Source organism: Lathyrus oleraceus, chromosome 1, assembly GCF_024323335.1.
Source record: "Lathyrus oleraceus cultivar Zhongwan6 chromosome 1, CAAS_Psat_ZW6_1.0, whole genome shotgun sequence".
Taxonomy (NCBI): domain Eukaryota; kingdom Viridiplantae; phylum Streptophyta; class Magnoliopsida; order Fabales; family Fabaceae; genus Lathyrus; species Lathyrus oleraceus.
Window position 1 is genome coordinate 412,584,435 of NC_066579.1, and position 19,197 is coordinate 412,603,631.

General features: G+C 32.3%; 3 protein-coding genes across 3 annotated transcripts; 2 read left to right on the plus strand and 1 right to left on the minus strand.

Annotated features, from left to right (window-relative positions):
• Window positions 1-648: 648 nt before the first annotated feature.
• On the plus strand, window positions 649-2,170 carry LOC127112550 (protein FAR-RED IMPAIRED RESPONSE 1-like). Its single transcript, XM_051046373.1, has 3 exons — window positions 649-1,600; window positions 1,707-1,803; window positions 1,876-2,170. Exons 1-3 carry the CDS (start codon window positions 649-651, stop codon window positions 2,168-2,170), a joined length of 1,344 nt encoding a protein of 447 aa, XP_050902330.1.
• A 28-nt stretch (window positions 2,171-2,198) lies between these two features.
• LOC127112561 (protein FAR1-RELATED SEQUENCE 2-like) lies at window positions 2,199-3,650 on the plus strand. Its single transcript, XM_051046380.1, has 4 exons — window positions 2,199-2,804; window positions 3,025-3,129; window positions 3,349-3,358; window positions 3,607-3,650. Exons 1-4 carry the CDS (start codon window positions 2,199-2,201, stop codon window positions 3,648-3,650), a joined length of 765 nt encoding a protein of 254 aa, XP_050902337.1.
• A 4,157-nt stretch (window positions 3,651-7,807) lies between these two features.
• LOC127076833 (putative MO25-like protein At5g47540) lies at window positions 7,808-13,316 on the minus strand. Its single transcript, XM_051018627.1, has 11 exons — window positions 13,044-13,316; window positions 12,200-12,364; window positions 11,897-12,015; window positions 11,330-11,404; window positions 10,917-11,010; window positions 10,757-10,816; window positions 9,876-9,944; window positions 8,687-8,785; window positions 8,379-8,423; window positions 8,184-8,286; window positions 7,808-8,094 (listed from the first exon to the last, which is right to left on the minus strand). The coding sequence occupies exons 1-11, from the start codon at window positions 13,161-13,163 to the stop codon at window positions 8,030-8,032; spliced, it is 1,014 nt and encodes a 337-aa protein (XP_050874584.1). The 5' UTR covers window positions 13,164-13,316; the 3' UTR covers window positions 7,808-8,029.
• Window positions 13,317-19,197: the final 5,881 nt, after the last annotated feature.

Below are 19,197 nucleotides of genomic sequence, written 5' to 3' on the forward strand. Positions count from 1 at the left end.
GCCACAACCACTGTTTCCATTTCTTCTTCTTCTTTCTCTTTCTGTGTCATTTCTCATCTCTTCTTCAACTATTCTTTTCTTTATATCTACAACCATACCCAATCAAATACATAGTTTATGAAGAAAAACAGAAAGTTATTAGAATCATTATGTGATGGAGATGAATATTTAACTCAGTAAGTTTCTAGATATCATTATAGATTCATTCAATAATATCAGTGTTCTTCTTTGGATCATATGTTTGTTCACGATTGTTCATATGTTTCTAGATTTAACATAGTATTAACCAACTTTGTTTATTGTTATAGATTTCATATGTTTATTCACGTTTGTTCATTAACCATGTTCTAAACAATATTCATCTACTTTGCTCACACCGTTAACCATGTTTATTTACTGTGAAATGATTTGATTTCATATATTTACTCATGTTGGTTCATTAACCACTTTGGGAACTGTATTAACTAACTTATGTCACACCAATAACCAACTTTGTAATAAACAATGTTATAAACCTGCTCACACGTCTGGGCGTTTATTAACCAAGTTATAGACAACATTAACCATAATTTTGAATGCTATTAACCAATGTTGTTATAAATTTATATTATACATAACATTGACATTTTTTGTGCAGTTTGTGTCATAATGGACAATTCAAACATTTTTATAGAATGTGGTAGTAGTCAAGGGGGAGATGTAGAAGTTGATCACGGTGATTGTGGTGGTGGTGATGATGACTCACTTTGGGTTCCTGCAATTGGGATGTATTTTTCTTGTCTAGAGGAAGTTAAAAAATATTATCAAGAGTATGTTTTAAAAAAGGGGTTTGGATGGAGGATTAGACCATCGAAAAAAGGAGATGACGGGGAGGTCAACTACCTAACACTTTCATGTTCAAGAGAGGGGTCTAACATATCAAAAATTTCATGCACATTAAAGACATTATCATCTAGAGCAAAAAATTATCCTGCCAAGATTTGTATTAAATTGAAACAAGATGGTTTGTGGTACATTACACAATTTGAATCTAACCATTCTCGTGAGACTAGCCCTATAAAAGCAAGATTGTTCAAGGCTAACAAGAAAATGAACTTACATGTGAGGAGACCAATCCAAATCAATGATGATGTGGGACTAAGCATCAACAAGACTTTTCAATCGCTTGTTAAAGATGCAGGAGGACATGAAAATATTCCCTTTTGTGAAAAAGATGTGAGGAATTATATTAACAAAGAGCGTCGTGCAATTGGAAAAGAAGTTGATGGTAAGGATTTGATTAGTTATTTTTGTAAAATGAGGGAACAAAATATAGATTTCTTCTCTGACATAGATTTGGATGATGATTTTCATGTGAGGAATGTATTTTGGGCTGATGCAAGAAGTAGAGCCGCTTACGAATATTTTGGAGATGTTGTAACTTTTGACACAACATACTTGACTAACAAGTATGACATGCCTTTTGCTGCATTCGTGGGTGTGAATCACCATGGTCAATCAACATTACTTAGTTGTGGATTACTATCAGGTGAAGACACAAATCCTTTTGTGTGGCTATTTAAGTCATGGCTTCGTTGTATGCTAGAAAAAGCACATTTGGGTATTCTGACCGATCAATGTAAGGCTATGAAAAATGCTATTGAGTTAGTCTTCCCTACAACTCGTCATAGGTGGTGTTTATGGCATATAATGAAAAAAAATTCCAGAAAAGCTTAGTGGATATGGTGAATACAAAAGGATCAAGTATGCAATGAAAGAAGCAGTCTATGATACATTTACAACAGCTAGTTTTGAACAAAAATGGTGTTCATTCATAGAAAAATTTGATCTCCAATAAAATGGTTGGTTGGGTGGGTTGTATATTGAGCGTCATAGGTGGGCACCAACTTTGTTAAGGAAACATTTTTGGGATGGTATGTCAACTATGCAGCGTAGTGAGAGCATACACGCTTTCTTTGATGGATATATCAATTCTACAACAAGTTCAAATCAGTTCGAGAAACAATATGAGAATGCTCTTAGAAGTTGGGCAGAAAAGGAATTTGAAGTTGATTTTAATTCGATGGATACAACAATTCCATGTGGGTCAAACTCGTCCATTGAGAAGCAATTCCAAAGTGAGTTTACAAATGCCAAATTCAAGGAAATTTCAAGTGGAATTCAGATCTAAAATGAATTGTTCCGCCTCATTAAATAACATGGAAGGTTGCTTTGCTACGTATCATGTGTTGGAGGATATATTAGTTGGAGACATACGCAAAGAGCGAGTCTTAAAAGTTGTGCTTAATAAGGAAAACCATGATTTCAAATGTGAATGCTCATTATTTGAGTTTAGAGGTATTGTGTGTCGGCATGTGTTATCCGTGTGTAGTCAAGAGAGGATTATAAGTCTTCCAGAGAAGTATGTTTTAACGAGAAGGAAGAAAAACATCAAAAGGAAGCATTCATATATCAAGACTAGTTATGGTGTAACAGAGTTGAAGCCACAAATGGACAAGTTTGACAAATTATGCAAGCATTTTTATGAGGTTGTTGAAGTAACTGCTGAGTCAGAAGAGATTACTGAAGACCTCCATGAAACATTACATTTGGTTAGCTCTAATATGTCCACAAAGGATAGTGCACTTATTGAAGAAAGCCTCAATGATGATTTTAATCCAATCAATAGTAATAGAATTCGCAGTCCAAAACATGTCAAGCGCAAAGGTCGTCCTTCATCTAAAAGAAAAACATTTGTCGCCGAAACGATTGCTAAGAGGTCAAGGAAGCGAACAAAAAAAAGTGACCACACTGAGTTTACTACAGTATGTCTACTTTAGTTAATAAATGATATCTTAAATGTGTGTGTGTGTGTGTGTGTGTGTGTGTATATATATATATATATATATATATATATATATATATATATATATATATATATATATATATATATATATATATATATATATATATATATATATATATATTTGTGTGTGTGTGTGTATGTGTGTATGCAATCTAACATTTTGTTTCTTAAATGTGTAGGAGTGCAATATTGGAATGGTGGGAAATCAGTTTGGAAGTAATATTTGTGTAGAATCATCTCTTGAGGTTGTTAATGGAGAGCATTACTTAGATTTGAGTATTGTGGTTTGTGTATATTATAAGATTGTATTGAATAATGTTTGAATTCACATGTACCATTTGAAGAATTTTTTGTGTTTTAAATTCGAGGAATTCGTATGTACGAGTTGCGGAAAACATATGTAGTTGTTGAGGATAAATTAAGTGTACTCATTAAACTACTAATTTATTATGTATTTGATTTTATGTACGTCATATTTTAGATTTTTGTATGTTATTGTACAGGTCGGAAATTGTATGTCATTCATGGATCTTTTGACAACATGTGAAACACCCTTGACGGGTTCATCTCAAGTTTGTACAAATTTATGATGATTTTGGGAATTTTTGGTTATTGACTAGTGACATGTGTATTTTGGGGGGACTATCACATATCTATACTATTTTGAAATTTTTGACATGATGGTATGATGTTCAAACATTTTTTTTTAATCTTGTTCAAAACATTATATACACTAACAACAGTTACATTTGGTGATGCAGGTTATTCAGGTGGAATATTCGGGTGGGATGTTGCAAGATTGTAAATTGACTTTTATATTAATCTAAAATGTAAATGGTGTTGTATTGTAAATTGACTTTTGTCATAATCCAAATTATACTAAACTTTGTTGGTGTATATAATATATAAAATATTTTGTTAATGTAACTACTTCGTATCCAAACATAAAAAAAATATGAAGTTGGTTAATACGGTGCCAGACTTCGAAACAAGAGAAATTGCAGTCCCAGACTTGGTTAATACATTGCACGAAGTTGGTTAATGGAAATTTAACTTAGGTTAATACAGTGTCAGACTTCGAAACAAGAAAAATTGCAGTCCCAGACTTGGTTAATACATTGCACGAAGTTGGTTAATGGAAGTTTAACTTCGGTTAATGTAGTACCAAACTTTAAAACAAGGGAAATTGAAGTCCCAAACTTGGTTAATATATTGCACGAAGTTGGTTAATGGAAGTTTAACTTCGATTAATAATGCAGTGTCAGACTTTAAAACAAGGGAAATTGCAGTCCCAGACTTGGTTAATACATTTCATGAAGTTGGTTAATGGAAGTTTAACTTCGGTCAATGCAGTATCAGACTTTAAAAACAAGGGAAATTGCAGTCCCAGACTTGGTTAATACATTTCATGAAGTTGGTTAACGAAAGTTTAACTTTGGTTAATGCAGTTCCAGACTTTAAAACAAGGGAAATTGCAGTCCCAGACTTGGTTAATACATTTCATGAAGTTGGTTAATGGAAGTTTAACTTTGGTTAATGCAGTTCCAGACTTCAAAACAAGGGAAATTGTTAAATCAGACTTGGTTAATACATTAATGGAACAATATTCACTATAACACATTCTTAACACATTAACAACATAATGAACTATAACATACTCAACACATTAACCACAAAATAAACTATAACATAATCAAGACATTGTTCACATAAACAAAACACAACCACAAATTGTCAACATTGTGCCAAATTCCGCACTACAACACAACATAATTGGTACAAATTTTGCAATACGTTTAACACAAATTCTACACTACAACACTAATGATTTACAAATTCATTCTGGTTCTTTTTCCACGCTTCCTTAGTTTCTTCCTCATTCTTGTAGCCATGTTAGATTTAGACTTTGATTGGTTTTCCTCAACATTGGCATCATCATTAAATGGGGTGTTATGACCAACATCTCCAGCCAAAGTTCCTACTTCATCTTCAGTGATAAAGTTCACAAGTTATCGATCATCTTGAACAACCTCGTCCTCAAACGGAGTGTTAACTCTCGCCTCTTTCATCATCCTCACTTCATACTCAAGAACAACTATCATCTCTTTGAAATCTTTATTCTCAGCCACCAGTCTATGATAATCAATAACATCCACAAACTATTGTCCTTGTTCAAACGGAGCAACATTGACTATGTCATATTTTAGTTATTTCTATGTTGCAACCACTATATCAATTATCTAATCGAAAAAAAGTCAATCAACACACAACAATAGAAAACCTATTTTTTTCAATTCAAACTTACCATATTTTTTTCAAATGCTTTTTCAATAATTTTCTTCTGCATACTTATAATCGGCCAATTCAATACACGTGGAAAACTAAACCTAGAAACAATAGGTGTTTTCCCCAAAGATAAGTGGTTGAATGCCAAATCTATAACAAATATTAGAAGTTGTAAATTTCAAAGTTTCAAAACACAAGATGAAACTATAAATGTATATAATATATTTACCTGAAATATGGCAGCACACCCGTTTAAATGTCTTTGTGCCTTGTTTTTTCCCTCCTTCAGCACAACTGAAGACTCACATTACCTAGAAACCACAAAGTTATAAACAACAATTACCCAACTATGGGCATCAAGGAAATCCAAATCATCCAATTGCTTAATAAATCCCATAAATACCTTATTCCCTGTTTTGGGAAAGTAAAACTCCGTAAATGCAAGTAATATGTAAAGTCTAACAAAATTAACTATTTTTTTCTTATGGCAACGAAGTTGTTTACGAATATTGTTAAGGATTACCTCAGCCCCTTTAAATAGATCTAATGTTTGATATTGTTGATCTTCTTCTACTACTAGAGACTTACCAACAATAGACAATCCAAGAGCAAAAGAAACATCAACTGAAGTAAAGGGAACTATTCTATCCCTAACTCTAAATCCCCTACTACGTACGTCCCATCTACTTACTAACTCGCATAATAAACCACCTGAGATTGAGAAGTTGTTAGAAATATCCATCGCCCATTTGAATGGGGTGCATTCGATGTGAGCACGTTGAGTTTTTGTTAACTTTTCATTGATGCTGCTCAAAATCACTGGGATATGGTTATGCCTCATTCACACCTTAAATTCATGAAAAAAATTGATTAACCAACGACGCAGACCAACTAGAATAACAAAACAAATAAAAATTTAAACCTATGTCTATTACTTACTTCAGTTTCGTAATCATTTTGTGATGATGTCATAGTTTCAGCAATAAATCACTCAACTTAATAACAAAATAAAACCAAAGAAACACATAATCAGTACAACAACCGTGGAATTAAAAAGTTTATTACATTAATCTAAAAGGGTTAAACCCTAAACTTTAATCCTCTTTCAATTTCCCCTCTTTGAACAACAGATTCAGCACAAAAATAAAGGGAAAAAGAACATCTAACCTTGAGATAGAAGTTGTTTTCTTCGTTTGGTGATAAGTTGAGAGAGTTTCGTTCGCCGTGGATGGAGAGACTGTGAGACGGAGAAGATGAAGACAAAGAGACGGTGACACGAAGAAGATGAAGACGAAGAGACGGTGAGACGGAGACGGGGAGACGAAGACGGAGAACTTCAACGTCGTTCTACCACTTTTTGAGAGAGGTGTTGTAGAACTTCGGCATCGTACACTATTGCTCTTAGTTGTCTGTTTGAGTTAACCTACAACTTAAATGCAAATGACCAAGTTACCCCAATTTATTTAATGAATTTAAAAAAAACAGTCTTTTTGTATAGTACCTACGGTGTAGGTGTATAACTAAGTGTAAACAATCATTTATGAATTATAAATGATGTGTCATATGTTTTTCAAAAAACACCTTGATTATTTTTTTCTTGAAAAGAAGTTTAGTCATATTAACACTATTCTTTTAACATCAAATGTCTAAACATTCTATAAAATTTATAATAAAAATAATTGCAAAATCAAAGTTGTATTATGGTAGTACCTAAAACTAGAATTAACATAAATTACTCAGAATTTACTATTCACAACAAAATAATCAAAGTATAATATCATAAATAATTCAACATCAAAACTCAGAAAATGAGACTTTAAAATTGAAGAAACAAGTATGAATACATTAAAGTCCACATTCACCAAATTATAAAAAAAAAAAGTCAATAATATTGTTCAAGTATCTTCCATGATTCAAAAAGAAATATTGACATCAACATTAATATTTTCAACTAAATTCCAATAATAAATATATAATATTAGATCGTATATCAAGTCATTAAGAGATATAAAAAAACAAAAATAATTAATGGTAAATTTTTTGGATTGAATGGCTTTTGTGGGTTAGATATGAATTTATCCGAAACACATACTTTAAATGGTTTTTCATTTTAAAAAGCCATATTAACCCATTTTCCTGTTCAAACTCATTTTTCTGAATCAATTTGAATAGTTTTGCCCAAATTTTATAGATTTACCATGTACTACCTCGATTATTATTCTAAGAGCCGCTAAAGTATCTTTGACTTCCTGTAATTTGATTTAAGATTAATTTTGTTCTTAAAAAATTTAAAAAGTAATTTAATAATGTGAATAAAACTGATCTTGATTTAAATCAAATCAGTTTTGCTTTTTAATTAATAATTTCAGACAGAATGATGGAATTATTGCTTCAGATTCTAATTCAAGTGAATGGCATAAGGAATATGCTAAAAATATGCTGATGCGTTATACTCCCGTGACACTTTTTCCACATTTTGTTTCCACCACAAGATTGTGTAGATTACCAAAAGAGTACAATTATTTTGGTTTTTACGTGTATCATTTGAATGTGTGTAAAATTATAATAGATAAAAAGTACTATTTAAAAAGGATGAATGCAGATAATTATCACATAACCTCGTGCATTTTGTAATTTACATGGCACCTAGGAATATGTTTATTACTTTCTATCACCTTGAAAGCCATAAACCATATGTAACTCATTTAAACAATTTATTTAATATTTTACATGACGACTATAGAATTACAGAATGGAAGCAATCAAATATGTATAAAATGATAGTTGCATCTAGAAGACTAACATAACTGTAATAATAATACACAATTCATTAAGGTAAAATACCACATTGCAATTTCTCATTTAACACTATCTGCAACTCAAGCATGTTATTATTCTCTAAGCTTCGAGAGCAGCAATTTCCTCCATCACTTGAGCTTTGTCAGCTTCAAACTGTGCATCCTCTGCACAATCGCAACAAGCAAGTAATCATCGAAAAATATTTGATAAGATAAAGGCAAAAACTAACTATTCAAGAGATGGCATCGCTTACCTTTATCAATTTTGAATTCATCCAATAGTCTCAACATTTTACTTTTGTTTGCAACAAATATGCTGATAATATCGGGCGGTTTATTTTGGTTAGCAGCAAATAGCTGTTTTGACAAGGAAACATTAATAACTGCATGGATCAAGAATAATCACCTCCAAATGTGTGCTCTATAACACAACATCACTGTAATAATACCTTGAAAACGTGAAATGCTTCTATCTGTATGCTTTTGCTTGACTCCTGCATAGTGAAATCAACAATCAACAATCATGCACCCACTTTGCACGTATATTAAATTCTTAATTATCTTTATTAAACATATTATCATCTGAACTATACCCAGAATGGTGAGAGGCTACATATTTTGGTGAATCTAATACACATTTATATGCTAAAGACAGCAAAGGATAGAGGAAAGGAATATATCATACACAAAAAAAGGGAGTAGGGGAAGCACACAATAAAGGCAAGAAGGTAATTTAGTTTTATGTAAAGGACCATACTCTTAGAAGATTCATCAAAATCCTCAAGTTTTCTCTTGAGCTCACATATCGGGTCATTACGCCTGAATTTGAACGATCAAGTAACATATCTCCTAGCAACTGTGAAAGACAGAAAAAAAAATCAAACTAAGCAATTTACCATGCATCACTGCAACATGAAACAATGTAATAAAAACAGCAATAAAGGTACATATTAATTATAACATCAGATTGCACAGACCAATGACCCAAATTTCACGATGTAAAACAAAAGTAATCAACATCAACAACAAAGCAGTATCCCACTAAGTGGGATTGGTTACATGGATCAAATTACTTCATAATATTCTTTCAAAGACCATGTTTCTATCCAACTCGTTATATCTTTCTTAATAGTATCTTTTATAGTTTTTCTAAATCCTCCTCTACCTCTAACCTCTACTCTAGTTGTTTGACAGAATCCACAGGACTTTGCTTTAAATGTCCAAACCGCCTAAGTCTATTTTTCATCATCTTTTTTACTATAGGTGGACACCAACACTCTCTCTCATATTGTCATTTCTAATCTTATCTCGTCTAGTCTTATCATGCATCCAACGCAGCATCTTCATTTCTCTGCTACACTTAGTTTATTCTCGTGTTGGTTTTTAACCGCCCAACATTTTATCTCGTATTACATTCTGCGTAACTTGTGGTATTATATGATCTCCAATTTTCACCTCTAGATTAGAATCGTTTCTACTTTTGCTAAACTTACATACCATATACTTCACCTTACCTCTGCCTAGACGAAATCTATATGTTTCTAAGGCTCATCTCCAACTTCATTTAAATTCTCATTCAACTCTCCAAGTAGCACTATCATTTGCAAAAAGCATAAATCTCGCTCGGTGCTAGGAGCTAGTTCTTGGATGTATTCCGTAAATACATCCAAAACTAAAGTAAAAAGAAAAAAAGAAAAAAAACAAATGGAATCATTGCATTAAATATATTTTTGATGACTAGCAGCTGTGATGGCTTTTTTACATTTCAGTAACAGTCAATGTACTGCGAATATATTATACATAAACGGGAAAAGATTCAATGATTCAAAGATAAATTTTCAAACACGAAGAATCTCCAATTCCTAGAGGTATGCATGCTTGCTTCATTCAATATTCATACAACTTCGTAAGTGATAATAAAGATGATATGCAAATTTATACAGCACCTTAACAGCTAAGCGTCTTGTAATATAATTGGAAGATTCCAACAGCTTAGAGTTATAATCTGCAAAAAACTGAAAACAGTAACAACAAATGTGGTGAGTAACAGTTGATATTACTCAAACAAGAGGTGGCTTAAAACATTATTCCTATATAAGCCAAATAAACATGAAAGTATAGTCAATAATCATTGTAAAAGTTAACCAGAATCCGACCATCCTGCGATTCTGCTAGGGAAATAAATTATTTGGTGGCTGAAAATAAATGATTGGTGGTTGGTTGTATTAGGAAATTTTTAAGAAATTAATGGGATTAAGTAGATATATTCGGAAGGGTTTCCAAAGTTTCGCGAGAGTTAATAGGTAGTTAATTGGAATTAAAGGCAAGAATTAAATGGGGGCAGAGTACAGCAAAAATAAAAAGGGATAGAAAGGTAGGATCGCGATTCTAACTACCATACTTGTGACCCCTCCCTGATCCTATGTAGGATCTCGATTCTGACTACCTTGGCCACAATATGCCTAATAACATAAATGAGTTCACCTACAGTCCAATAGTCCTTTACCGAAAAGGATATTGTAATCTGTAACAGATATCTATATTTAAAAGCAACAAAACAACTTTTTAATGAAAAAAAAGTATTCCAGAGTAGCTTTAGCATATTCTAATTTATTTATGGCAGAAGCAATATTCATCCAAAATTTGTCTGGAAACTAAAATCATAATCTAACTTATGTTAACATTAGCTACAAATTACGAACTCCCAAGAACATTTTAACAATCAAGCATACCACCAAATGAATGGCGGCATGTCAATAAATGTGAATAAAGATTAAAACTAACATGCTGCTTTATAATTTATAGTACGGTTAAAGAAGGAACTGACCCATTCATAATTCTTAGAAAGAAATTCAGCTACAGTAGATTTATGCCGGGTCATGAGTTCCTGAAAGAGGATAACCAATTATAACATAGATGAAGTTGCAAAAATGTGCATGCCACAAAATAAGAAACGGCCAGCATAAATTCTTTCAGATGATGCCCACCTTAAAAGTTGCTGCAGCATCTGCAGCAATGTCGAAATTTGGAAGTTGAATATAATCAAAGAACTTCTTCATATGAGGTGAGTTCAGAACATATCTGATACAAAACCATGAAGCATTAAAGCATCACAAGATGTGGGAAAAAGTTTATAAGACCCGGGTTGTTTTTCCTTTTCTAATTCTCAATTTCAGTTTCTTTATATGACCTTCATGCACAGTACCCTTCTTATTTGGAATAAATCTCTAAGTGGCGCAATTACATAGATCTATGGGAACCAAAAGTTCCTGTTTATGAATAGAAAGAAGGGTTGTGTTTCTAGTAGTCAACATTAAAATCTTAGAGCTCGATAGTACGCACAAAAAATAATACAAAGCAACATCTGGGGGAAAAAATAAATCTACTCTTTTTTGCTTACTTTGCAACAATCTGGTGTCTTATACACTCCCTCAGCATCGCACCATAGTGTAAAGCCATATCTGTGTTTTCATATCTATAAAGAGACAATTGTCAGTAACTACATGATGGAAACAATATTAAGCAACGCATAATCTAGTAAAAAGCCCAATAAGAAACAAAAACAAAAATTACCACAATAAGACAGACATGTGAGAATGTGACAACTTTATTAAGATTCAAAAAAACCAGTGATCAAGGGCATAGATTATTGTGTTCTAATTCACAGAGGCATTACTTCTATGCTTGGTTGGGAAGATAAATGTATATTTCCATTCATTTGGAAAAGCAGAAGAATACACCATACTGATTTCAACATTTACTAGAACAAAAAAGATTACCCAACCAAAATTTTAATCCAACGGCTTCTTACCAGCTATCACAGAGGCATTTATTTCAATGCTTGATTGGGAAACAAATGTATGTTTCCATTCATTTAGAAAAGCAGAAGAATACACCATACTAATTTCAAAGCTTACTATAACAAAAAAGATTAAGCAACCAAAATTTTAATCCAACGGCTTCTTACCCAGCTATCAAAACATCCATAAGATCCATGTTTTTCTCCAAGTAATCCGATGCGATCAATTTAGACTGAACTGGTTGCCTTTGTAAATTTGCAACTACTTGAGTGGCATCTTTCCTGGCCTGCAAAAGCTCATAATTTCAACTTTTAAAATTTGCAAATAGCAATACAAAACAGTCGCAAGGATGCAATACGTTAACATCTTAACTAGCTTACACGCACACCTAACATCATCAAATTACTAATTACTAATAAAAAACATATTAATTGAACTGGACGTATCCGGTTCTCAGAATTCGTTAATACCTCCAAATTCAATTTTGGAATACATTTGATAAGCAGTCGCAGCGTGTCCTCCTTAAAGAACTCTTGAGTCAACTGCGCACAAGCTTCTGAGACTGGTTCAGAATCACTACTTCCATAAAGGATTGACTTTAGCTCCCTGATATTTTTACATAGCTCCACCATTTGCTGTAAGATGCATCACATAAACATAGTAAATATCAAATAAGAATGATCCGCTTTTCTGGCATATGCGTTCAGCCTTTTCTCACACAAATTTTACTCTCACAAAAGCACAATTACATACAACATTTAACATTGACATACAACTTACAAATATAAGTTCCTACTTGCAAAACCAATTACTCAAACAAAATTTACACTGAACAATTCAAAACAACATCTACATGAAAATTGCAATACTAAAACATGATCATCATTCATTAACCACCAACTTTTGAAGTAATTATTTGAAACAAATAACTGCCAACTACATCAGTTGACTACATCTACCATGTGCTCGTTGCAAATTGGTGATATAAATATTCATACAAAATCTATGAAACAAGACACCAGAAACACGGTGGTAATAATTTTTTTCTACATATTACAAAATTGAAGAAAAAAAACACGTCCTAAAGAGAAACAAGAGCACAACACAAATTTAAATATATATAATATTCTGATAAACACCACAAAGGAGGTAATTGTGATTCAGCACAGATATTAAGCATCAGAAACTAAGAAACTAAAAATGCGCATATCTCATAAATTGAAATTTTCATCAACAATCAGAAATTATTCATAATAATAAAAAAAATAAAAAAATCTAAATAAGAAATTGCGATCTAAAGATAATAGAACAAACTTTTTCATCCCGCTTGCTATCGCGAGTTTCAGTGCTGCGATCGAAGAAGATAAGAAGATCTCTGGTTTGTCGCACAATATCAATAGGAGTGCGTGGCTTTGGCTTGAAGAGACCCTTCATCTTCTCAGGATCCTATTGTTAACGCTTCCTCTTGTTAGGGTTTCTGAATCAACGTGAAAGATGAATGAAGATGGTGTGAGAAAGAGATAGAGATTAGAGATAGAGAGATATTTCTGTTTTGAAATATTACTATTATTATTGTTAAAAGTTCAATTATTATTATTATTATTATTATTATTTATGATTCAGATTTTTTTTATGAAAAAATGAATAATTATAGGTGATTAAGGTTAAACCAGAGTGAAGATGCATTAGGATTAGGATACGAGATTCAAGTAGATACTAATACCAGAAAAAACAAACTTACGTTTCATTTTTTCTCCATCTACGCCGAAATTAATTCGACCACTCTAGTTTCAGTGAATAAATAAAAAATTGGGAAATTATAATCACTAATATCGGATTAGGTGATTGTTTATGTCAAATAATATGGACCAAACGATGATTATTAGAGGTATATAAGAGAGATTACTTTGGGGATAGTTTGGTATAAATTATTAAAATAATAATTTAAAAAATATATATATATATTTAAAAAATGGTGTCCTAGAGAAAAGATTGTAACAAACATTTTTAAATCTTTTTGGCCTAGATCTATTACTCTCTTTTCCATTTGGAACTTAAATAATAAATATACTCCAAATTTGAATACGTCTTTTTTCCTTTTTTTTTCTTCTTCTTTTTCTGTTACTCTTTATTTATTCTTCAGCCTAATGTCAAATTAGTAATGTCCATTCTTTGGAAATGAATGACGGAGAGAGTTAAAACTTTCATTCAAAGGTAATAAGATAGGTTTACATATTTTAAAAATTATTGACTATTTTTAATAGATAAATAAATTAAGGATGTTGAAAATCGAATAGGTCTAATAAAAAATTATAAATTAATTGTAAAATATCGCATTTAATTTAAATGTGTTTGAGTCAATTTTTAATAACCACGCGATTCAATTTAGTTTTCGGATTGTATTTTGCACACCAAACCAAACAAAAATAATCTGCCTTACATTACAACCCAAACATCATTTATTTCATATTCAACTCAAAACTCAAACCTATTATATTTTAATATTTCGATTAAGAACGATTTTCTCTTACTCAGATTTACAGTTTCAATTTTAGCCTTCTCAAATCTCATGTAGTAGTATCGTGTTTTCTTCTCATATTTTTTGTCATGTATATCTCGTATTTTCTACTTTAATCTCTCATCTCTTATAGTCTTTCTTTTTCATCTTCTCATTTTTATGTTATTATTGAATCTTTCAATGACGATTTTATCCTACATTTCTCCTCTAACCGCGCATCTCTTATGTTCTTTCTTTTTCATCTTCTTTAATCTCGCATCTCCTTTGTTTTTTCCTATTTGATTATAATGTTTTTGATATTATTTTATGTTATTATTTCATGTTTTTATTCAATTTTTGTCTAATCTTATTTTTGTATATTGGATATAAAGTTGTTGCCCATATATGATGAGTTTTTTAATGTATGAATGATTAAACACAAAGTTATGTTGTTCTCTATATGTGTATATATGACTCAATAAAAATATTGTAAAAAACCGAACCAACCCAAATCACATTGATTTGATTTGGTTTTATTTCTAAAAGTCAATCGAACCAAACCGAACCGCACGCTTTTTTCTCTTGCAGTTCAAATGACTTTTAGCGTCAAAAATGCCCAAACCGCACCACGAACATCCCTAAATAAGGTTAGCTGCAAAATTGTTTTATAAAGTCAAACCACGTCATTTATACATTTTAGCTTTTTCTTTAATAAAAATAATAAGATTAAATGTTTTTTTTTATATCAACATTTCAACAATTTTTAATCTTTTAAAAAAAATAGAGTCTTCAAATCATAGTTTAACTCGCAAATCATAGTTTAGTTGTTAAAAATGGATATTATTATATTAAATGTCAACATCAAAACTTGATCCCCCTGAACTTTCGTAACAACGTCTTGTAAATCAAAGCATTATTTCCTAGCACATTGTATTATGGTGAGAACAAATGACCTCATTAAACAAATACTCTTCAAACAGATTTAGCAAGGAGAATGTCAAAGTGGGTTATGAAACTCTTCAAATTCAACATTGACTACAAACCACAAAAGGAACTTAAAGCACAAACTTTAGCTAACTTTAGCTGGGAGACATCATCTGATAAACTAGATACGCCTTCGCGGTGGGTGGTATTTGTGGATGGATTAACTAATGTCGAGGGCAACAAAGTTGATCTCTTATTGGAAAGCAATAGGTGTGTTATCGTGAAGGTCGCAACAAAGTTTGGATTTCCAGCATCCAACAATCAAGCAAATATGAGGCTTGCTTAGTCGAGTTACGTATTACCATCAAAGTGAAGGCCAAAGAAGTAATAGTTAATTATGATTCAGAGTTGGTCGCGTCTTAAGAAAAAAGGGAACATTTAACTCAGTTTAAAACATTCGAACCAACAATCAAGCGGAATCAACAAACAAAATCTTACCGAGGATCTTTAAGAGAAGACTAAAAAGTGCTAAAGGCACGTAGACGAACTATCTTTCATGTGTCTTGTGGGTGTACAAAACAACACCTCAACCTTCCATCAATAAAACGCCTTTTCGACTCACATATGGTATCGAGGCCATGATTTCCATTGAAATAAGAGAATTTAGTTGGAGAACTTTACACCCCTTTCCAAGAGACGAGGAATAAAGAAAGATGCAGGGAAAAGCTATACCTCTTAGAAGAATGTAAAGATTGTTTCATAATAAACGAGACTGTCGTAAAGAAAAAACGACCTCAAAATAGAATAAGAGAGTCATTTTGAGAGAGTTCACACCGGGGGATCTCGTCTTGAGAAGTTCAACATTTCTAAGAAGAATGCCTCTAAAGGGAAGTTGGTTCCTAACTCGAAGGGACCCTATCAAATTGTCATTGGTACCGGAATCAATGTGTATACTCTATAGACACTAGATGACGAGCTGATTCCCAAGACCTATAATACAACCAAGATAAATATATTTTCTACATATATCTCGTTTGTAAAAAAGTTATTAGTTGCGGAGATAATCAATACAAAAACTCTAAGAATTTCTTACATGTGTTTTATTTGTCTTCTGCATGCTTTTTTTGCATGATAAATGAACACATGTTGCAACCTTACTAGAGGTTTAAAGAGAGACACAACCTATTCCATACTGGAAAATAAATGCAAAAATCCAAAATTATACCATCATGGTCTGAGAACCTTTTTCAAACCAGTTATCCCCCCTTAAGAATGAAGGATCCAACTAAGTGGTCCACCATTTCCCAAGTCTATAAAGCATGGGAAAGGGTCGAATGCATACACCATTGGTCGAGAATTCCTTTGCAAGAATATACACACAAATACACAAACACATAAAATATGAAGAAAAGTCATAATTATATATACAAAACAATTGGGACAATATCCACGGCACCATGTTCGAATTACAATAAAAGGATCGAAAACAAATTCACAACCCAAAAAAATATAACATAACAAAATCAGTGGGATTCATCCACAACCAACTCCCCATTTATCTCTACCTTATCTAGGTCAACATTTTTAATTTTCAAAGAAACCTTGATGTTAAGGAAAAAAACCTACTTCAAAGCATTCTTAAAAGACCCTCTGGTCGTACCCAAAATGTCATCAACTACTTGAAGTTTTTATTTTCAATGGGTTTTTCTCATTGCAAAAGAGGTTCCTTATCTGCACCAAGAGATTGTATTCTTCATCATCCTTTTCCAATGTATCCTTAATGATTCTTGCTATTGGTATAACATGCTCACATCTTCCTCAAACTTTTTCAATTTCTTAGAAATCAGGTTCGCTCCGCCAAGGACTTTGACAAATTCATCTTTGCTTTATTTAAAGCCTTTCTCATTATATCCCGCTCATTTGTGACTTATACTAATGAATCCTAATGGAGTTTAAGTCTTGCTCTAAGATGTCGCTACCGGAATTTCACGATAATGAAACCAGGACTGAACTAAATGATTAATGAGAGAAGGCAAAAGTCAGAAGAGTCGCGACCGAATTTTATTTGTATGCCTCTATGGGAGAGGCGAGGGGAAATAGTCGATAAGACCCTTGGAGAAGAAAAAAGTGAACATGGATAGTGCGAAGATAAGGAATCGGTCTTGCAATCGAGATTTGGATTCGGAAGTCGGTTACGCAAGATAAAGGTATTAGCATCCCTCACGTCCACGATACTCCATAGGAACCATTTGGGTTGTTTGCGTATGCGGGTATTTATCACAATTATTGTTCTATTTTCAAAATAATGTGTGTGAAAGGGAGGGGTTTTGATTTTTTATTATTGTGCTCTCCAAGGATTGTGGCCCTTGTGCCTACGTATCACTCATCGGGGATGAAGAATCAGAGCTCCGTAGTTCATAGTAGAAAATGTTTGTGTGTTGGTTGATTTACCTTTGAGAAAAGGGTTTTCGGAATGGATGCCCTAAGGCACAAAAATTAGATTTTATGGGTTGTGTTGATTTTACCTTGAACAGGGTTTTATGAAAAGAAATCGTTTATGATTAGATTGCACTAAAGTCTAGGGGCAGAGGTGAATATTCTAGACAATAAGCCAAGCATCCAAAATAATCAGAGTGAGGATAGGAATGCCTCATTCTCACTCATTCTCCACCACTTAAGGCTCGTGACGTACAATGTTAATTGTAGTTATTAAGTGTTTTAACTTTTATCAAGAAAATGCCACTTGACGTTGGATCAAGGGTTTGCTTATTTGATTGAGAAATTTGGCTTATGCAACATGAATGCAAAGGACCAACAAGAAAAATAAAGGGCTTCATTGTAAGGTATCCCAAGTGAAAGTCATGTGTGTGCAAAAAGTGACCTAAGTTAAACAATGGATAATGGTCTTACAAACATGTTCCTCTAAGGCGGTGCCATGATGCCATTCTTACAACAGGTATGTAAGTACAGATGAAACCCAAAGTTCATAGAGTATCACAAAGGTAATGGAAAAGGCCTCCAAGCAAAGGTCCCAAGATGAGATCCTCTAAGTCCAAGTGGATTAAGTGAAATGGATTGTTTTTGATCTTATCATTTATCATGTTTTTTTTATTTTTTAAAATGTAATGATAACAATAAAGTAAAGACAAATGAATAAACATGCATGAGGAAGTTTATAAAATGATGATGATAATGAGTACTTGAATGTAAATAACATAAAAGTAAATAACAATGAATATAACAATGATAATAATAATAACAAAAGGTTAGTAGTAATCAAAAGTTAGTAAAGTTAAGATTATGAACAATGGACCAATGCTTGAGGATTATCTATCCTTAGGTCAATAGATTTAAAATATGGCGTATCAAGGAATAAATTATCAATTGATGCAAAGTATGGAAGATGATCAACGAATCAACTTACCATAGATTTGTAACAATGAAAGTTATTCAACCTCAAGTCCATCTATCAATAGATTGACAAAAGGAAGACTATGCAAAACTCAAAATTGAAAGCTTAATGATTGATCAAGTTGTTAAGTTAGAAAGCTATAAGGATAAGGTATAATACTAACAAGGTAATAAAAGTTAATGTATGATATAAACACGTAAGTAAGGTGCCAGTGTGTTAGTATAATCAAAAGAAATGACAATATATCAGATGAATCCATAAGTTAACAAGTGCAAGGCCTCATCTACATGTCTAATGACCCAAGTTGGTTGGTATAGGGGCAACCTATCCATGATTCAAAGTACCATGGATGAACATTTGATCATCCATTAGTAGGTTTGAAACAAGGAAGGTTCAATCAACCCTAACCAAACCAACATCATGAAAAAAAAAAGTAGATTTCATTGGGCCTAAGGTTCAAGACTCCATAAGTCCCTAAAAGAAAATCCAAATGACTTGAAATAAGACAAAATCAAATACTAAAGGCAAAAATAATGAGGGTCTATCTTGGACATTTTTTTCAGAATAATAAAATTAATGATGATAAAAAAAATCAAAATGGAAATAAAATGGGAAAATAAATAAATAAAATAAAA

Excerpts from the sequence above, each read along its gene's own strand:
- LOC127076833 (XM_051018627.1), bottom strand. The coding sequence starts at position 13,163 with ATGAAGGGTCTCTTCAAGCCAAAGCCACGCACTCCTATTGATATTGTG. Across the intron at positions 11,405-11,896 it reads ATGGATGTTTTGATAGCTGG|ATATGAAAACACAGATATGG; the intron begins GTAAGAAGCCGT and ends GTCTCTTTATAG. Across the intron at positions 10,817-10,916 it reads ATGCTGCAGCAACTTTTAAG|GAACTCATGACCCGGCATAA; the intron begins GTGGGCATCATC and ends ATCCTCTTTCAG.
- LOC127112561 (XM_051046380.1), top strand. The coding sequence starts at position 2,199 with ATGGAAGGTTGCTTTGCTACGTATCATGTGTTGGAGGATATATTAGTT. Across the intron at positions 2,805-3,024 it reads ACCACACTGAGTTTACTACA|GAGTGCAATATTGGAATGGT; the intron begins GTATGTCTACTT and ends TTAAATGTGTAG.
- LOC127112550 (XM_051046373.1), top strand. The coding sequence starts at position 649 with ATGGACAATTCAAACATTTTTATAGAATGTGGTAGTAGTCAAGGGGGA. Across the intron at positions 1,601-1,706 it reads GCTAGAAAAAGCACATTTGG|AAAAGCTTAGTGGATATGGT; the intron begins GTATTCTGACCG and ends AAAAAATTCCAG. Across the intron at positions 1,804-1,875 it reads GCTAGTTTTGAACAAAAATG|GTGGGCACCAACTTTGTTAA; the intron begins GTGTTCATTCAT and ends TGAGCGTCATAG.